Source organism: Pan troglodytes, chromosome 3, assembly GCF_028858775.2.
Source record: "Pan troglodytes isolate AG18354 chromosome 3, NHGRI_mPanTro3-v2.0_pri, whole genome shotgun sequence".
Taxonomy (NCBI): Eukaryota; Metazoa; Chordata; class Mammalia; order Primates; family Hominidae; genus Pan; species Pan troglodytes.
The window spans coordinates 9,868,514-9,880,541 of record NC_072401.2 but is presented as its reverse complement, the minus strand read 5'-3'; the positions used below and the strand labels follow the sequence as shown (position 1 = coordinate 9,880,541).

The 12,028-nt window shown below is 41.8% G+C and overlaps 1 protein-coding gene across 1 annotated transcript; it reads right to left on the bottom strand.

Moving 5' to 3' along the window:
- Positions 1–5,780: 5,780 nt before the first annotated feature.
- Positions 5,781–11,269, bottom strand: LOC129143818 (beta-defensin 108B). The gene is made up of 3 exons (XM_054683600.2): positions 11,254–11,269; positions 10,081–10,138; positions 5,781–5,952 (listed from the first exon to the last, which is right to left on the bottom strand). Exons 1-3 carry the CDS (start codon positions 11,267–11,269, stop codon positions 5,787–5,789), a joined length of 240 nt encoding a protein of 79 aa, XP_054539575.1. The 3' UTR covers positions 5,781–5,786.
- Between the last annotated feature and the right edge of the window lie 759 nt (positions 11,270–12,028).

Here is a 12,028-nt window from a genome sequence, read left to right as displayed (position 1 = left end):
TGTTCTTTCGCTTTTTGCAGTATAGCTTGCTGCTGCTCACCTTTTGGTCCACGCCGCTTTTAAGAGCTGTAACACTCACTGCGAAGGTCTGCAACTTCACTTCTGAGGCCAGCCAGACCATGAACCCACTGGGAGGAATGAGCAACTCTGGACACACCATCTTTAAGAACTGTTAACACTCACCAGGAGGGTCTGCGGCTTCATTCTTAAACTCAGCGAGACCAAGAAACCACCAATTCCGGACACTGTGGAGAGGGACCAGTGGTGGGCAGGAGTCCAGAACTCCAAAGATCATATGTTCTTTGTCTTCTGCTACCAGGGTGGATATGGAAGGACCATCAGGTGGGGGCAGGGCTAGGCGTGCCTGAGCTCAGACTCTCCTTGGGGGGGTCTTGTTTTGGCTGCTGTGGGGGATGGAGGTGAGATTCCCAGGTCACTGGAGTTGTGTACCTAGAAGGATTATGGCTGCCTCTGCTGAGTCATGCAGGTTGTCAGGGAAGTGGGGGAAAGCTAGCTTCCACGCACACTGAAAGGCGGGTCTCACTCCCACAATGCCCCTTGCGATAGCCCGGAGTCTGTTTCCAGGCCGAAGGCGAATTTGGCTTGAAAACTTATCTGAGGCTTTCTGCCTCCCGACTGACAAAGAAATGGGCTTCAGTTCTTACCCCGCCTGTGAAGTCTGCAAGCCGGCTTCACGCCCTCCCCCGAGTTCTGGCCAGGAGGCTTCTCGCCGCATTCAATTTTTTACAAAGTTGAGCTACAGAAGTCCTTCTCCCTGTGAAGTCTTACCCCCTGCTCCTCTGGCCACCCTCCTGATGGATGCCTGTGGTGCCAGGCAGGAATGGGCTACTTGGGGATCCAGCGGCCTTCCAGTGCCTTTGTGCTACTTCCTCTACTCCTGTATGTTGCTGAGCTCGGCTCTCTAACTTGACTCAGCTCCAGGTAAAGTGAGGAACTTCTCCCACAAACAGACTTTCAGCTTCTCCAGTGCGGGTGTGTGTTCATGAGACGAGGGTCTCCCTTTCCCATTTCCGTGGTTAGGGGACTTAAAGTATTTGGGGTGTCTCCCAGGTCCTGCAAGAGCAGTCTGCTTCCTTCGGAGGGTCTGTGGGTCCTGTCAGGATTGCTGGTCTGCTCTTGCAGTCCATCTGGAGCTAAAATTCACAATGCAAGCCTCCGCATGCTGCTCTGTCCAGAGCTGCCATCTAGTTCTGCCTCCTGTCTGTCATAATCCCTCATGACGCTTGAGCTTTTTTTTTTCATATGATTATTGGCAGCATGTGTGTCTTCTTTTGAGAAGTGTCTGTTCATGTCTTTGCCTACTTTTTAAGGTTTTTTTTTTTTGTAAATTTGTTTAAGTTCCTTGTAGATGCTGTATATTGGATCTTTGTCGAATGCATAGCTTGCAAAAATTTTCTCCCATTCTGCAGGTTGTCTTTTTGCTCTGTTAATAGTTTCTTTTGTTGCCCAGAAGCTCTTTAATTACATCCCATTCATCAATTTTTGCTTTTGTCACAATTGCTTTTGGTGTCATTGTTATAAAATCTTTGCCCGTGCCTATGTCCTGAATGGTATTCCCTAGCTTGTCTTCCAGGATTTTTATAGTTTTGTGTTTCACACTTCAGTCTTTAATCTTTAATCCTGTATATGAAGACCGATCTTTATGTTTAGAAATTCTTTCATCTTCTTAATCTAGTCTATTGTTGAGGTTCTCAAATTGTATTATTTCTTTTATTTATTGAATTATTCAATTTCAGCTGTTAAATTCCTTTTCACTCATTTTATGGATTTGTTTGATTGAAATCTGTTGCTGGAGAATTATTGGTTTTCCTTCAGAGATGCTATGTTTCCTTGCTCTTTAATGTTTCTTATTTCCTTACATTGATATTTGAATATCTGGTAAAACAGTTGCTTCTTCTAATTTTATAGATTGGCTTTGGTAGTAAAAGACTGACTTCTGTAGCTGTATCTATACTGTTGAATCAGTAAGACACTTTGCCTTTAGTTCTGGGTTGGTTCAGTAGTTTAGACTTCTATGATATCTTCAGCTATAATCAGCATCACTGACGTCTGTGAGCTCCTCAGTGTCTTAGCCTTCGTTGTTAATGGAGGCTGTGGTGAGATTTTGCTGGGGAAAGACAGGCCAGGCAGTTTGGTCCTTGGGCAGCAGTTGCATTGGTCTTTGAACTTGTGGGTGATTTACATGGGCACTAGTGGTTGAAGTTTCAGGCAGCCCATCCTTGGGCCTTCAGGTGGCTTTTTTTTTTTTTTTTTTTTTTTTTTGAGTTGGAGTTCTGCTCTTGTTGCCCAGGCTGGAGTGCAATGGCGTGATCTCAGCTCACTGCAACCTCCGCCTCCCAGATTCAAGCAATTCTCCTGCCTCAGCCTCCCGAGTAGCTGGGATTACAGGCATGCGCCTCCATGCCCGGCTAATTTTGTATTTTTTTTTTTTTTTTTTTTTTTTTTTTTTTTTTAGTAGCGATGGAGTTTCTCCATGTTGGTCAGGCTGGTCTTGAACTCCCGACCTCAGGTGATCTGCCCCCCTCAGCCTTCCAAAGTGCTGGGATTACAGGTGTGAGTCAGGTGGCTTTCTCAAGTGCCAGCAGTGACAGTGGTGAGCTAGGTAGATAGGCATGCCCTCAAGACCCTGAGAGGCATGTGTAGCATCAGCAATTGCAGTAGTCATAGCAGGTCAACTCTTGTGACCCCAGATGGCATGTGCAGACACCAGCAGTCGTGGCAACATGATGGACAGAGTAGTCCTCGGGCTTTCACCTGGTGCAAATATGTGGGCACTGGTGGCAGTGGTGATGGCAGGCTGGGAAGTCCTATCCTTAGGCTCTCAGGAGACACACAGGTACTTGATGGTGATAGGCATGGTGGATTAATCCCCCAATGACAGAGAGCAGAGTGGGTTGATCCCCAGCCTCCTGGACAACGAGCTTGGGTAGTGCTAGTGACAGCAATGGGTGGGATGGGCCTGTGCTCTGGCCCTGGAATAGTGCCCAGGCAGGTGAGTCCCCAGGTCCCCTGAGGATGCCTGCAGGTGTGCAGTGGCCCTGCTCCTGGGGGTCAGGATTGCTGTCAGTGTCAGTGGCCCTGGGAAGGTGACTCTCCACTTGTGAAGAGTGCCTGCTTCAGCTCCCTTTGTTCTGGGGGCAGCCTCCCTAGTGAATGGCACTGCCAGTTCCCTGGAGTGTAGGACACTGTGTAGGCTAGAGTGATGGGGGGACCAAGATACACTGGTGAGTTCAGCTGGTATTGTGACTCTGCAGGCCTCTGGGTGGACATGAGGGAATGTCACTGGGGGTCCAGAAATGTGGAGATGCAGGGGCTGTTTGGCCCCAGGGCAGGATGTAGTCTGTTGGGGGCTGGGCTCTCAAATTGGCACTGTGCCACAGTTGCCTGTGTCTGGGGGTGGGTGCAGACGATCCAGTGCCAACTCCTTCTCTGGGACAATGACCATCACATAGACTCCAGGCAGCTCCCTATAGTAGTCTCAGGGCCTGCGAGGGCTGAGAGACTGTCGCTTGGCTAGGATTGCAGTGTCCACAGTGGGAATATGGACGACTGGGGCTCTCTTTTTTACCTTTTCACCACACTGGAGAGCCTGTCCTGGCTTTAAGCTGATTCTGGCTGGGCTGCTGCTTCATTTTCCTTTCCTTCCATACCTCAGAGATTCCTTGTCACTTTGCTGCTGAATTCTAGTGCCCTCTTTCATGCCCTCTTCAAGGTATGATTATCTACTTGCTGTTTTGGTCTTTCTTTTGGAGGACACAGTGCCTGGTACCTCTAGTCAGCCATCTTGAAGGCCACCTTCTAGCAATGAGAGGATAATATTCTATGTGACGTGTAATATATGTGTCCAAACTGCTTCTTTTCTAGGGAAGCACTTACTCTAAGAAATAAATGTTATATAGTGCAAAAATACATTAAAGGGTAAGTTGGTGTTGTAGTTTCAAGAGTGGCACTGAGGAAACCTTGGCACTTCCACAGGGTTGGGTTGGTTGGAATATATCTCAGTCTCTGAGATTTTGAACCCAATGTTTTGAACTTTTTGAGATTTCAAGTAGCCCATGTGACATAACTTAACATTGTTTCTTGGCCAAATCAGGCATAGTGAAAAATAAAATCCAGCTAATATACTTTTAAATATCTTGATTCTATACTCTTTCAATGACCAAGGTGAGGCCCCCCACTACTTTACACAAAAAAGAAAACTCTATGAATGAGATTCTCTTCACACAAAGCCACTAAAGTTGTGTCTAAATGGAGCAAAATTGTGACAGGTGGTAAAAGCACTCAGTGGCCGTTGTAGGCAGAATAATGTCCCCTCTGTCTCCCGCCAAAGCTATCCACTTTCTAACTCCTGGGTCCTGTGAATGTGCCACCTTGTAAGGCAAAGGGGAATTGAAGTTTCATGTGAAATTAAGGCTGTTAATCAGCTGACCTTAAAATAGGGAGATTATCTTAGATTATCCAGGGGGGGCCAACCTAATCATGAGTCCTAAAAAATGGAAGAGTGGGGAGAAGATGAATTCAGAATGATGGAATGTGAGGACTCAACGCTCCGTTGCTGGCTTTGAAAATGGATGAAGGAAGCTATGGTGCCCAGGAGTAACCTGCCATTGCTGGGATAAAGGTGCAGGAAGAAAACTGCAGAACTTCCAGAAGAAAGCTCAGCCCTGCTGACACCTTGATGTTGGCCCACTGAGATCCATCTGAAACCTGCAGCCTATAGAACTGTCAGATAATGCATTTGTGTTGCTTTAAGCCACTAAGTTTGTTGTAATTTGTGATAGCAGCCGTAGGAAGCCAATGCAGTGTTTTAAAAGACGGAAGAAAATGCTGAATGATTATGCCCAGTGAAAGCTGGGAACTAAAGGAATTCCCTGAATCTTGGCCAGGCATACATGTACAGACCCAGGGAATTGCCTCTGAAAAGGGTGGTGAAGAAACTGCCTTTAATATGAGTGCAACTCTTTTTATAATTTAGATTTCTGGTGAAGTCTGGTTGATGTGATTGTGCAATTTTCCCATGTGCTGCACCTTTATCAGGGAGAGACAGACCCCTGCAAGGCTGCATGGAATAGGATGGAGCATTTTCCCAGTAAAAAAGGGGGGTTGTCTTCCCACATGCAGGGTGAAGGTTTACAGTGCTAGACAAATCAATAGGTATGGTTGAAAGTTCCCCCACCCTCCTGTAGGTCATTTTCAACTAAGAGCTCATCTAGATGGGATAGAAGGATGCTGGAAACCAAACAGTATTGAAGTCATAACATGTAATATAAACTTCTTTCTTTCTTTCTTTCTTTTTCTTTCTTTTTTTTTTTTGAGACAGTGTCTTGCTCTCTTACCCAGGCTGGAGTGCAGTGTCGGGATCTCGGCTCACTGCAGCCTCCACCTCATGGGTTCAAGCGATTCTCCTGCTTCAGCCTCCTTAGTAGCTGGGATTACGGGTGACCACCACCATGCCTGGCTAAATTTTTGTATTTTTAAAAGAGACAGGGTTTCACCATGTTGGCCAGAATGGTCTTGATCTCCTGACCTCATGATCCACCCACCTTGGCCCCCAAAAGTGCTAGGATTACAGGCATAAGTCACCGCACCCAGCCAGTAATATAAACTTTTAAAAGAGGTTTTGTGCTGGTTGGTTTGGTTTATTCTTTTTTGAGGATTCAATAAAAATCCCTGTGAGAAAAATGGAGAGAGGGAAAGGGAGACAGGGAGACAGGGAGAGGGAGAGAGAAAAAAGAAAACATAAAACCTCCAGAAAACAACAGGCTTCAGTCCTTTTTGGGTGTAGTGCTCTCAATTCTTGGTTGATGCCCCAGAGGCAGGCAGCAGGGTCGGCTATTTAAACATCTCCCAACATGGATTTCTGTTTCGAGGCAAAAGTCCCTACAGGAGCCATCTGGACGTTCACAGATCTCCTTGAATTTGCCCCTGGCCACATGCAGAAGAGGGTTATTGTAACCATTCATCAGTCTTTCTTTACTTTGTATTGAATTACATGGACATAGGGGGCAGTGCCTGAAAATAACCTTGTGTGGATTTGTGTGTGTGTGTGTGTGTGTGTTTGTGTGTGTGTGTGTGTGATTTGATTTCTTAAACACTTAAAAATCTGCTGTCACACAAAAATTTGGATTTTTTGGTGTTCTTGAAAAATCTGAGACTATTGGGTGCACCTACATGACAAAAGGCTGGAGGTGAGTAGCCCGCTCCCCTTTACAAGTTCTAGAGCATGCAAGTTTCAGTTTATTTCACCTTATTATCTTCTAACACTGATGGGAGATTTCAGCCTTTTAAAAAAATATAATGTCTCATACTATGGATTTTCCTGGAGTGAAAGAGAGGAAAATCTCTTTTGGCTCATCTGTTTTTATTCCTATACACACACACACACACACACTCTATATGATAGATTATAATAGATGTATCTTTCAAAAGTAGAACTGAAATATAGACCTAAAAGATAATATACTTTAATTGTTAGGGAGGATATTTTTCCTGTGGAAGGGACCAATATTCCTATGTGTTTAATACACAAATATATCTGTGCCAGTACTTTTTACACCCTGAGACTTCACTCACTACTTATATCTCTGGCACTGGTCTTTGAGGTTGCAATTTTTCTCTAGAAACCATTGCATATATTAAGAGTGAAACATTCAAGGTCTTCTTAAAGGCTCAAAAACTATACTTGTTGAAAACATTGAATAGTATTTCATTTATGTCCTAAGATATCACTGCTCTGGGGATAGGCCACACACACTGAGGTATTTAGTTTGAAAAGTGTTTTAGTGCTGAGCAGTCTTTGTATGTAACACAGAGCACCTTTTCCATGATAACTTCTTGGCAACAAGAGAGGTATAAAAACCAGCACTTTTTTTTTTTTCTATTCTGGAACACAAAAGCCAATTCTAGAATAGCTTTCAATCAGTACAGCAATTTTAATAAACATTCAATAAATGCCTCTTTAATTGAACTGAAATCCAAATGTATTAGATTCCATTTAACTTTTCAATGATCACAAAGCGGTTAGTGGATTGATGTGAAGACCAAATATATGCGACATCATATTTATATCTATAATGCAAATTGGGAAATAAAGGTCATGCTTTTCTGAAGACAATGGTAATTGTCAATGTTGACCACTTGGTAGAAACAAGCAGAAATCTGACTTTTTTGATCCCTGAGCTTTCCATCTCTTCCTTTTATCTGTAAGTAGTCAGCTACTACATATAGTAATACCCAAGCCCACTGGCCTTGTGCTAAAATTGGCCCTTTGCAGCTGGAAGAGTCATAAGAGATTAGTATAGTGTAGAGGAAGAACCACTGACCTGTCTTGTGATATGTGATAAATCACTCTTGAACATCCCTCTGTGGTAGTACTTCTTGCATTCTACTACGGGTGATGTTTTCCCATCTGACCTCAATTCTTGATAATGAATTTCTTGAGGACAGGAATCATATCTTATTCTCCTCTGTATGTATATTCCAGAATCTGATTAAAGTCTTGGCTTATAATAGCTATTCAGTAAATGATTGTGGAATAATTGATTAAAATACAGCTATTTTCTAACTTGCAATATGTTTGTGCGGAAATCTGTTGTTACTCTCAGTTCACAGGTCTTTGAATCATGTGTACTATTTTACTATACCTGATTCTATTGAGCATTATATTTTCAAACCACTTTTCAAGAAACTTAATACAGAACAACCATTTGACCCAGTAATCACACTACTGGGTGTATATCCAAAGGAAAATAAATCAGTCTTGTAAAAAGACCTAAATCTGTATGTTCATCACAGTGGTATTCACAGTAGCAAAGGTATGAAATCAAACTAGGTGTTCATCAACAGTGGATTGAATAAAGAAAATGTAGTACATATATATCACGGAATACTATGTGGCCATAAAAAGAACAAAATTGTGTCCTTTTCAGCAACATGGATGCAGCTGGAGGACTTTATTCTAAGCAAATTAGCTCAGGAACAGGAAGCCAAATACCACATATTCTCAGTTGTAAGGGGGGGCCGAGCAATGAGTGCACATGGACATAAAAATGGGAACAAGAGAGATTGGGTCTTACCAGGAGGGGAGGGAGAGGGAATAAAGTCTGAAAAGCTACCCTTTGGGTACACCCTACTTACGTGACAGAGTTATTCATACCCCAAACCTCAATATCACACAATGTACCCATGTAACAAATCTGCACATGCGCTCCCTGAATCTAAAATAAAGGTTGAAATTATTTTTAAAAATTGAAATTTCAAAAGACTTTTTAAAATTATGATGTACCATTGTTCATTTGTAAGAATTCAAGTAACATTAGGGATTTTAAAAATCTTCCGTTTTCATTTGTTCTTTGCTTGTAAACCTTGTGTATTGCATATTGTGGACACTATGTCTTTTCCAGCCATTTGCTCTAGGAACAAAAGCTAGAGTTACAATGAATATAGGCTGTCTCGTCTAGTCACTTACCTTAAAGATGAGGAAATAAGCTGATGGAAAGGAAGAAACTTGCCCAAGATTACCCAGTGATCGAGTGAGGCAGATGATAGGGACAGCACTAAAGCTTAGTATTCTGAGCCTCATTCTATTTTCCACTCTTGCCCTCTCTCTGTGTCCTCCTCTCTTCTCTAGCCTTCTACAAAAAGTTGGTAGTTCTTCTTCAATGTCTACCTAAGGACATCCAGAGGAGGTGCCACCTTTCATTAGGCTGCATTCTTTAGCACCATCCTGTGTTTTCTTCTCCAGTCTTGTTGCATCCCATTTTTGACTGTGAGTAATGCTTCTGCCTGTGCTGTTCTATCCAATTAGTTGCTTCTATTTTGATTGAGTGACAATGAAAACAAAACAAAACAAATTTGTTTATCCAAATTTGGAATTTTTAAACCTTGATTAAAAGCATTGATTTTCTGGGGTTATATACGTAAGACACATATTTTAAAATATTTTTAACTGATTAAAAAAAATCAAAGCCATGTATTTAGCCAGGGTGACTATTTAATAAGTACTAGTGAGACAGGACTTCAGTAATACCACAAGGATAATAATCTTATGTCAGTCCCCGATGTTGTGTGCTACCGAGTTAATATAATTGGATATGGTATCACTTTTTTCAGGCTTTAGAAAGTCATACAAAGGAACAGCACAACAGAACTCTAGGGTGGGATGTACAGGGAAAGCCAGGATATTAAAACAAAGCATTGACTCTGACATTTACCCCACTGTTGGGAAAAGCGCTTCAGTTTCCAGGGCCTTAAATTTTTTCTCTATAAAACAGCAAAAATAGAGGCAATAAGTTGCTTATTCATCCTTGAATACACATGTTCAGGAGTTCCAGAAAATTTTCGAATCTACTTTGGGTGTCTGGTAACCACCTTGGGCAAATCCAAGAATTCCTATACACACTTCTCCAAAGCATGCCTGTGCAAGGGGCCTTATACCTGTGATTAATGTTCGCATGCTGAATGCAGTAGGTCATCCCTGGTTCCTGTGTTTAAATTCTACATTACAAGACTAGATGCTGAGAAGGAAGAGGGAGAGCCAGGGATGGAGATGGAGCCTTAAGGGGAAAAGTCAAGCCCCAGGGACCAACAGTATTGGGGAGCAATAGGTTAAAGATTTCTTAGATTATAATAATATTTTCAAAAAGACTTCTTCCACCAATCCCTTCTGTCTGAGCCTACCACAGCTTTGGCATATCTCTTATGCCAGTTCTTAGGATAACTAACTGTTGCTGAAAGAAACTAGAGGAGCTTTGGAGACCAAGATTTAGTAGAATAATGTCTGATTTTTAATTTTTGATGTCTAGTAACTGCTAGTAAACTTGCCTAATTTGGAGATGGAATAAGAGGGTTTCAAAGACTTGAAACACCATTGACTTCATTTAACTGAGTTGCTATGGAGAATTAATGAATTAGATGGCCACAGGCCTCTCAGCCAATGAGTCTTCCAGATTTCCTATGAGACCCCCTTTTCTGGTCATAGGTGATGGTGATTTCTCTTTGAGTATTGAATCCCTGTAAGGTGTTAGGCACTCTACTCTTACCAAGTTTATTTTGTTACCTGGTAGAACTTGGCTCATAAAGAAGAAAATGGCGAAGAGGAGGACAGCAATCCTCACAGCTGAAGAAAGAAAAAAGTTTGTCTTCATTTCCAGGAGGCAGAGAAAACTTCCATCTGTGGCTGTCTAGCACCAGTGGAATGTCTCTGTTTGGATAACAAGGGTCTTTCTGTACCTCATTAGGGATATTCATAGATAGAGGTGTTCTATGCATGCAACATTGCTTTTATGGGAAGACTGAGAGTCCTTTTTTTATTGGACAGCCAGGTCATTAGAATGATGTGGGTGCACAGTTTTGGCCGGAAAACCTTTTTAAATGGGGACATAAGCTACAAACATTTTGGCAAAAAATGAAAGTTTATGAACGAACAACCATTTATATTGTTACAATAAATTAGACTGTTTTGAGAAACCAGTTGGTTTCATTAATGACCAGGCATTGTGTTAGTGAACACTTCCCAGACTTTACTAGCCCTGTTAAGAATTAATCACCCCACTTGCTCCTGGTCTGAAAGTCCAAAGTGCTTTGTTTATGTTACAGTACTTACTGCCTTGTATGTTAGATTAATGAATGTATATTTGCCTCATCCACGACTATATGAGCTTCTTTCTTGCTAGGACAAGGCTATATTACTCAGAACTGAGGAGGGAGTTGAATCATGTGGCTATTTATTCTCAAATCCTCTTCACCAAGTGGAACAAAACAACAGCGAAAGACCACCGCACATGGAGGCAGGAGGTCTGGATTTGGGTTCTAGATCTCTAGATCTATTATTAACTGGAGGTATGGATATAGTCAGGAAAATTGTCTTCCTTAGGTGCTTCCTTGATAGCACCTATAAAGATCGAGATCTATTGGATCTAGATCAGGGGATTCTCAATCATTACTATGCAGAAAATCAACTGGGAGAGTTACTTTGCAATACAGATGCTTAGTTCCATCTCATGATATTTTAATTTTTTTAAAAAAATTGGTCAAGTATTTTTCATTAAATAATGTAACCTTTCTTAGTCTACATCGAATAAAACTCCCACCAGCATACAAATACATTGAATGATATTAGCAGCAGAATCTTTAAATAAAGTAACCATACACAACTATTAGGCCACCTTTTTTTAATTGCTTATTATTTCATGCTATTTGTCACCATTGTCATCATAATCAGTCTCATCCTACATTGCTGAACACCCATCATGGACCATATGACATAAACGTTTTTCCTACTCATAAAGGAGCATATGTTCTCTCTCTATATATAAAATTAATGTCTGAACAAAGTGGCTTAAAGAAGGCAGAAGTTTGTTTCTCCCTCACTTAAATCTATAGTTCTACCTACCATGGCTAGTACAGATACTTGCCAAATTCATTAGGGACGCAGGCCCCTTCCAGCTCTCTGTTCTGCTATACTTTAGAAGAGGCTCTAGTTTGGCTGCTAAATCCCCACCTATCATTTTTGAATTCCAGGCAGCAGGAAGGAAAAAAGCCAAGAGAGAAAAACAAGGGAACATCTACCCCTCCTTTTAAGTATTTTAACCAACCCCCTCTTGTTTTTTTTTAACCGACTTTGTTGAGCTATGATTACATTTAAAAAGCTGTACATATTTAAGGCGTACATCTCAGTGAGCTTGGGGATAAGGATACACCATGGACACATCACTACCTCAAGATTATAAACACATCCTTCCCCTCCCTAAGTCCCCCCCTTTATTATTATTATTTTTTTTTTTTGGTAAGAAATTTTGGTAAGAATACAAAATCTACCCTTTTAGCAAATTTTAAGTATGCAATACAATATTCTTAACTGTAAGCACTATGCTGTAAATGAGACCTCCAGAACTTACTTATGTGGTATATCTGAAACTTTGTGCTCTAAACACATCTACCCATTTCCCCAGCACCACAGCCCCTGGCAACTACCATTCTACTCTCTGCTTTTGTGAGTTTGTCTATT